This window comes from Calidris pugnax, unplaced genomic scaffold (genome assembly GCF_001431845.1).
Source record: "Calidris pugnax isolate Ruff unplaced genomic scaffold, ASM143184v1 scaffold28, whole genome shotgun sequence".
Classification (NCBI taxonomy): domain Eukaryota; kingdom Metazoa; phylum Chordata; class Aves; order Charadriiformes; family Scolopacidae; genus Calidris; species Calidris pugnax.
Genome location: NW_015090842.1, coordinates 5,019,441 through 5,027,555, shown reverse-complemented (window position 1 = coordinate 5,027,555; position 8,115 = coordinate 5,019,441). Strand labels below are relative to the sequence as shown.

The window sequence follows — 8,115 nt, the reverse complement described above, 5'->3', positions numbered from 1 at the left end:
CCGCCCTCCTCCGCCTCCTCGGCGGCCGGCTCCGGTGGCGGCGGCGGTGGTGGAGGAGGCGGCGGAGGAGGCGGCGGTGGAGGCGCCGGGGGGCTGCACCACCCGCACCACGGCGGCGGCGGCGGCGGCCTCCACTTCGACGACCGCTTCTCCGACGAGCAGCTGGTGACCATGTCGGTGCGGGAGCTGAACCGGCAGCTGCGGGGCGTCAGCAAGGAAGAGGTGATCCGGCTGAAGCAGAAGAGGAGGACCCTCAAAAACAGGGGCTATGCCCAGTCCTGCCGCTTCAAGAGGGTCCAGCAGCGGCACGTCCTGGAGTCGGAGAAGAACCAGCTGCTGCAGCAAGTGGAGCACCTAAAGCAGGAGATCTCCAGGCTGGTCCGGGAGAGGGACGCCTACAAGGAAAAGTACGAGAAGCTGGTCAGCAATGGCTTCAGAGAAAACGGATCCAGCAGCGACAACCCTTCCTCTCCAGAGTTTTTCATGTGAGTTCCCACAGCCTTGCCACCTTAAACTAAAAGTTCTCCCTGTGAGTTGTTGTTGGGGGCTTTGCTAGAGCGACAACCCAGCTTGCCACCTTGTATTACTTTTTTTTTTTTTTAAGAAAAAAAAAAACAAACAAAAACTCAAAACAATTTTAAAACAAAGTTGGTTTTTGGGTTGGTTTTTGTTTTGTTGATTTTTTTTTTTTTTTTAAGGTGGGCTGGCTTCGTGTTGGCCAACCTAAAAGTTCTACATGAGTTTCTTTTCTGTTTGTTATTATTATTATTTTTTTATTTTTTTTGTGGGGGCTTGCTGTTGTGGTTTTTCTTTTCTTTTTTTTTTTTTTTTTAAATTTAAAAGATCCAACTCGCCACCAACTCAGTTCTTCATATGAAGCTTGCTCTTCTTTGAAACCTGCCATCCACATTATATATATATATTTTTAAGTTCATGAGGTTGTTTTTTTTTTCTTTTGAGCTTGCTGTGTCCAAAAAAGTCAGTTGTGTTTTTTTTTTCCTTTTGCCATCCTGAGTTCTTCATATGAGATTTGAGCTTTGCAAAAAGAAAAATAAAATTAAAAAAAAAATACAAAAAAAATACAAAACCAAAAAAAAATACAAAAACAATGTGAAATTTTTAGACTCCAGCTTGCTGAGTTCCATCAGTTTTTAGCGTTGTTGTGCAAAACTAGAGATATGCCTAGATCAACCTGCCAAAATCAAGCCTGCATCAACCTTCGGTGTGTTCATGTGAGTTTTGGCCTTAATCTGCCAAACGTGAGACTTTAGTCTGCCATTAGAATCCCATACTCATCTCATGCATTACGCTTGCTATTTTGTCTTAGCAACAATGAACTATAACTGTTTCGAAAGACTATGAAAAAAGAGACATTATATTAATAAAAAACCCTGCATGCTGGTCATGTACGGTATAATTATTTTTTTTTTTCTTTTGCTTGGAAATGGACTTTTGGAGACTATTATGGCATGGCATTCATCCTTTTGTTTTATTGCCTCATCACTTTTTTGGGTTGAAAGCAAAAAAGTGCAACCTTTGATCTTCCTCCTCCTCTTCCTCCCCATTAAAGTTTGCATCTGCTCTAAAACTGCTTTGAGTTACTCAAAACTTCAGACTTCCTTTTAAATGCACTGAAGCATTCCCTCTCCAAAAACCTGCCAGAATGGATTTTGATAACCTAATGTGGCAAAAAAAAATAATTATATCTATAAAAAGAAAGACACGAAAAGAACTTTGGAAAGATGTTCAAAAACAAAATTCACATCCCACTTGGGGGGAACATTGAAACCATGCTGTTGCCTAAAACAGTCTAAAAATTAATTTTAAGTGATCTGCCCCATCTCTTTTTTTTTTCCTTTTGCATTTGGTCATTGTCAAATGTGGAATGCTCTGGGTTCCTAGTATATAATTTAATTCTAGTTTCTGTCATCTGTTAGCCCAGTTAAAATGTATGCTACAGATAAAGGAATGTTATAGATAAATTCGAAAGAGTTAGGTCTGTTTAGATGTAGATTTTTTTTTTTTAAAGATTGATGCACTAAATTGTTTACTGTCGTGATGTAAAGGGGGGTAGAATTTGCAACGGGACTGTTTTAAAAAGTAGTTTATGCAGCATGTGCTTGCAACTTAAATATAAGTTGGGTATATGTAGTCCTTGCTATACCACTGACTGTATTTGAAAACCAAAGTATTAAAAGGGGGAGGCACCCCTGTTTATATCTATAGGGGTATTTTACATTCAAAATGTATGGGTTGTTTTTTTTTTTTTTCTTCAAAATTGAAGTATTTGGGACTGAATTGCACTAAGATATAACCTGCAAGCATATAATACAAAAACAAAAAAAAAATTACGAACCTGTTTAGAACGCTAATACAATTTATGCAGTTATAAAGATGGCATTACTGCACAGTTTTAAAATGATGCAGATTTTTTTACAGTTGTATTGTGGTGCAGAACTGGATTTTCTGTAACTTCAAAAATTCCACAGTTTTAAAGGCAATAATCAGTAAATTTTATTTTCAGGGACTGATATCCTGTCTTTTAAAAAAAAAAAGAAAATGGAAAGTAAATCTTACCACAATAAATATAAAAAAATCTTGTCAGTTACTTTTTCTTTTACATATTTTGCTGTGCAAAATTGTTTTATATCTTGAGTTACTAACTAACCACGTGTGATGTTCCTATGTGCTTTTCTTTCATTTTCGACTCTATGGTTATATCAAAAGAGAGAATAATCTACAATAATAAACTGCATTTTTTTGATTCCGTACTCAGTTTCTTAGTCTGTAGCTTAAAGTTCAATAACTCCGAGAGCGGTACTTCAGCGTACTGCCCGGCGAAGGAAGGGGTGATGCTGGTACAAGAGTTGGGCTCCTGTAATATTCAGGCGGGGAGAAAGGAAAAAAAAAAAAAGGGGTAGCTTCGTGTAAAATGGGAAATTTTGTGGCCCCGCTAGAAATGGAGTGGTCTTTCAGGTAGATGAAAAAAAAAACGTGAGCTTTCAGGTGCTGCTGCTGGCTTCTCGCTATTGCAATGAGCTCAGTTTCAGTGACTCAGATCATCCCACCAGGTTTTTGGGAGATCTCAAAGGGGAGGTCTGCTTAAAAAAAAACAACAAAAAAAACCCCAAACCTGATGACATGATACGGCCTTATATTTTGATTGTTTTATGATGGAGTGAAGTGAAAGGGAAGACTTCACATCCTCTTATCATCTGCTCCCAGCAAAGCATGCCTGTCTCTAGCAGGAGATGACACCGCATCAGGCTTGGCTTGTCACAGAGCCACTTAACGCTAGATCGAAAGATTTCTTGCCATTTGGGTCCATACTGCCTCCTTTTTTTTGTTTTCTTTGCTTTTTTCGCCCCCTTCTTCTTTCATTTGCCCTTTGGTTTTCTTTTTCCTCCTTTTTTTTGCCTTCTTTTTTTTCTTTTTTTCTTTTTTTTTTTGCTACAGGCCTTAGAAAGCCCAGAGAGAACTGAGGAGCAGAGAGAAAAAAAAATAATTCAAAGGACTTCCTCCAACTTTTGAGAGTTACTTGTCCTAAACAATCAATCCAAAGGTTAACGTGCTAGAGACGCTCAGGTCTCCGAGCCCCTCTTCGCTGCAGTTCTCCATGTCAAAGGGCATTTCAACTTCCAAAGGCTCCTCAAACCCTCCACCCGCTTCATTTAAAGCCACCTTCCCCGAGAGCCTCCAAGTCCCTTTGCAGAGTCCTCTCTAGATCTTGGAAAGGGATTATCTGCCCGCTTGATTTGGGAAGCGGAGGCCTCGCCAAAAGATGCTCCAGTTGCTCCGGGATGGGGGTTTGCTCTCCAGATTCAGGCTTATAAACCCAGCACTTCTTTTTTTTTTTTTTTTTTTTTTTTTTTTTCCTTTATGTTTCCCCCCCCTTTCCCTACTGTTGGTGCAACTTCTTCCCAGCTGTAAGGTCATCCCTCCCGGGCGCTGGTGGCATTGAAAGGAGAGGACCTGTTGCTGCTCCTCTGCCCGGCTGGTCCAGCCCACATCTCGGACCCCATCCTGCCCTGTGTGCTGAGGTCAGGATGCGGCCCGGAGCCCCCCCTGTGGTGCCTGCACCCACGAGAACCTGGGTTGGTGGGCACTGGGTGCTGCTGGAGGTCAACCTGCTCCCGCTGAGGTCCCGGTGGAGGGGATGGACACCCGGTCCCGGTGACAGCAGGCGTCGGTGGCCGTGGTCCCCGACGCGGATGCTGCACCTCGCTCCTCCCCAGCCCCAGGGCACCAACCTGCCCTTTGGCATCTGACCTGCTGTTGCACCAGGGTTTGAGTAATGGTTCAAGCTCCAGATTCTGGTTAATTCGAGTTCCATTTTCTGGTTAATGTGTAATCTGTGGGTAAACTGCTTGCTATTGGCCGGGCAGAGAATTATCTCCTCTCATAAAGACCGGGCTGCTTTTTTTTATTTCTTCTCCCACCTCCTGGCTGAACCTTTACTGATGCCCAGGTGTTTTCACGGGGGGTCACTTCGAGGTGTTGCTGCTGCCCTTGCCGAGAGCTCCCCAAGGAGCCCAGCCCTAAGGAAGGGAAGAGATGAGGTCTCTCCTCGACAAAGCCCTCACTGAAGTGGGGCTGCAGCCCCCGGGGGTGTATGGAGCCCCAGGCCCCTGGATTGGGACCCATTTCTGGTCCAGCCACATCCCCGCACCCCTTTGCTGCTCTGGGTTTCCTCGCAGGCAGAGTTAGGAGCAGGCACTAGGATTTGGGAAGTGTTGGGAATCGACTGAGTAGCACAGAGCCAGGGGAGCCCTGCTGCCTCCCCGGAGTATCTTCTTTCTCAGAGGGGAAGAAGAAAAAAAAAACCCACCAAACACCCTGTTTGAACAGCGATAAGAGAAATCCTTCCTAGAAATAGACAGAGTGCAAAAGGGAAAATTCCCACCACACGCCCAATCTGAGAGGGGAAAAAGGCTCTAGCTCCCAGTTTGGCATCGTTATGACACATTGCAATATCTTGCTTTGCAAATGAAAAAAAAAAAACTAAATAAAATGCAGCCTTCCTTAGGCTGCACTTGAATTTCAGCCTGACACACGCCAACTGCCCAACTGAAGGGGGAAAAAAAAAATAAAATAGATGTATGTTTTAATGTTCAGCCAAGCGAAGCCAGTATTGGGGTTCTGTGTATGAATCATTGCAGGGGAGCGCCCACCTTTGCCGCAGGACTGCTTGCCGAGGACTAATTGGAACCGCTCTGCTCTGAATAACCCACATTCATTAATCACCCCTGGCTTGACTCTGGCCTCGATCCTGCTCCCATTGAGCTCGGAGGTACAATCCCTGGGGATTTCAAAGGGGAGCGGGATCCTGCTGTTCTCCCGCAGGTACCTCTCTGCCTAAAGCAGGGGGGATGCTGCCCGGGCCGGGCAATCCTGTGTCAAAAGGCGTGCGGGGTCTTAATCCCCCCATCACTAACAATGTCCTGTTTCTCCCATAGTCCCATGGTGCTTTCCCATTTATTAACTACATTACAAAGAACTTTCATGTGACCGGTGCTGGGAGATACGCGCACGGAGAGTGGTCCTTTGCTGGCTGGGAAATGGTGTGCACTGCAGCTCGGCCCCCTCCTCCCTCCCCATCCCACCTTACCCTTCAGCCTTTTTTATTTTTTCCCCCTGTAAACCGAAACATAACCCTCTGCCCAACCTCCGGGCTTCTGCTGAGCAGAGTCCAAGAGTATTTTTGTGTTTGTGCTGCAGCATTTTCCCTGCTGGAGAAATGTCATCCCGGACAGCATCCTAAAAAAAAAAGAAAAAAAAAAAAAAAAAAGAAGGGAGAAGGGAGGGAAATACCTTGGTGGCACCAGTGTATATTTATTTCTTGACCGATTTCTTGCCACCTCTGGGCAGGCGCTGTGCGAGAGGTGCCTGGTTGCAAATGGAGCGGTGAGAGCTTTTATTTATTAGAAAGTCTTCTTCACCCTTTGGAAACAAAACCCCCTGCGCTGAATCAAAATGCCACTTGAAAACTATCACACACACCCCCCTCCCCACGCGAAACACGGCAGCAAATTTTTAGTTTAAAAAATGAACTTTCCCAGCTCTTTTTTTCCTTTCCCTTCCGAAAGCTTCTGCGCAGCTGTTTCCTCCCCCTCCCTCTGCGTAGCGTGTAGGAAGTTCTTGATCTAGAATCATTCATAATTTTAATACCAATTTCTATTTGACATAATATACTAATATCAGATAGAGAGTGTAGCTGCTTCCTGGATTTAGGGAGGAAATGATGCATATATCAGATTTATCTGCTCAGATGCCAGAACTACATTGGTGTCATTTCAGCATGTGCTGTATTGAAAGGAAATCCTCTATATTTATTACTCCGATCATCAGAGGAGCTAAATAGACCCACTGTTTCTGACACCTGTTCAGATGGCCGAATTTAAAATTTCACGCAGGGAAAAAAAAAAAAAATCATAATCCTACATACTTCAGTATTAGGAATTAAGATTTTTTTTTTTTTTAAATAAACTTTTTCCCTCCCTCTTCCCGAATCGCTGCGTTGCGAGCGGCTGCCATGAGGCTTGGGCATTCCAGGGGTAGCTATGGAGAGTGGGATAGATTTTGTTTGCTCAGGCGGGACAAAACCCAGTCCTGCTTGTGCACACACACACACGAACACACTCGAGCTGTCTGTAGTCAAAGGCTTCAGATATCTGTTTTAAGTGCAGGTCTCGGTATGAATAACAGGAGGTAGCACACCCCAGGACGTGGCAGAGGTGAGCGGCTGCTGAAAGAATTGGGCTTTTCAGGAGCCGCTTCACCACTTCACACTTTTAAGGCTCCCCTAACGAATTTTTTTTGGGCACAGCAGATAGAGATCAATAGATTAAAACACTGTACACTCTGCCGCATTTAATTCTTGACTGCCTGAAATTGTGGGGGAGGACCGAGAATAACATTTGTCACTCTCCGAGGGCTGAGTGCATTCAGATTTGTGAGCTCTAAGCCGACACGATGCAAAAATAGTCCAGGATGTGACTTAACTTTTCAAGTGAAAAGCAAAAAGGCCAGGGATCGGCGAGGCTGTAGCCGTGTGTCACGGCAGATAGGCAGCCCCAGCCCCAGCTATCTACCACCGTATCAGGTTGACCCGGCACAGTGTGATAGCGGCTCGGTGCCCTCGATGCAAGCCGCCTGGATCTTATCGCTGGCTGAAATGATAATTTTTATTTCGCTGTTGCTGTACCCACTTTTTTTTTTTTTTTTTAAATATTATTGTTGGGTTTTTTCCCCCAAAATCTAGCTTTTAAACCCAGGCGGCTTCCAACGCAGCAGCGAGGTGTGCAGGCCTGTCATTGTGGTGCAGTGAGTCAGGGGGATGGACATGGCCCTGCTTGGTTTGAAGCCCCATGGGCTTTGTGACATGATTTCCTTTATTATAGTTTTTTTTTTCTTTTTTTTAAATTCCTTAATGCATCTCTAGAAGGCGTCTTGCGAGGAGGGTATGGAAACCAGAGCAGAAGTTTGCTAGAAGTGGAATTTCTGCACCGGGGAAATAGAAAAAAAAAGAAATAGCCAGCAAACAAACAAATCGAGCAGTGTCCTGGAGTTTCCAGCGGGGGTAGGGGATGGAGTGTCCCTGGTTGCCGCTCTCAATTGTTAATTCATAAAGAAGCACAGTCCTGAAAAATGTTCTCAGCAGCTTGTCCCCCGTTGGGGCAGAAATGCCGCTGGCTGCGTCCGGAGGCGTTCAGGCTCAATTCCCCATCTCAGTGCCAGCTCTGCCAGCTCCCTGCCCCTGGACCTTGGGTTTGGGTGTTAAACCGGGGTGTCCCCGAGGGTGCCGGGGATAGCAGGGTGCCCAGGGGAGGACACACACGTTTGCCTCCCCCAACTGCCCACCCAGCACCGGGAGGGCCGCACATTTGGGGAGAATTCTGGCACGGATTTTTTTTTTTAAACCCCCGCTTCCAGCAGTTTGAAAATAACCCGGGCTGGGGAGGGGGTGTCTATTGAAGGGTGTGAACCCCCCTTTTTTCCCCCCACCGCCGAGCTCTCTCCATCGCACCGGTGGCATGCTCCGTGGGCAGCCCGGGCCGGGGGGCGGCAGGGCAGGGGGGCAGGCCGGCCAGGCCTCACGTCGGGGGGTAAGGGATT

The 8,115-nt window shown here is 45.6% G+C and overlaps 1 protein-coding gene across 1 annotated transcript in view; it reads left to right on the top strand.

Annotated features, from left to right (window-relative positions):
* MAF (v-maf avian musculoaponeurotic fibrosarcoma oncogene homolog) overlaps positions 1-8,115 on the top strand; it is a 63,140-nt gene that overhangs the window by 817 nt on the left and 54,208 nt on the right. The window contains exons 1-2 of the mRNA XM_014942453.1: positions 1-9; positions 86-485. The exon at positions 1-9 is cut by the window's left edge and continues 817 nt beyond it. Of these exons, the coding sequence (XP_014797939.1) occupies positions 1-9; positions 86-485 (409 nt within the window). The remainder of the gene's footprint in view (positions 10-85; positions 486-8,115) is intronic.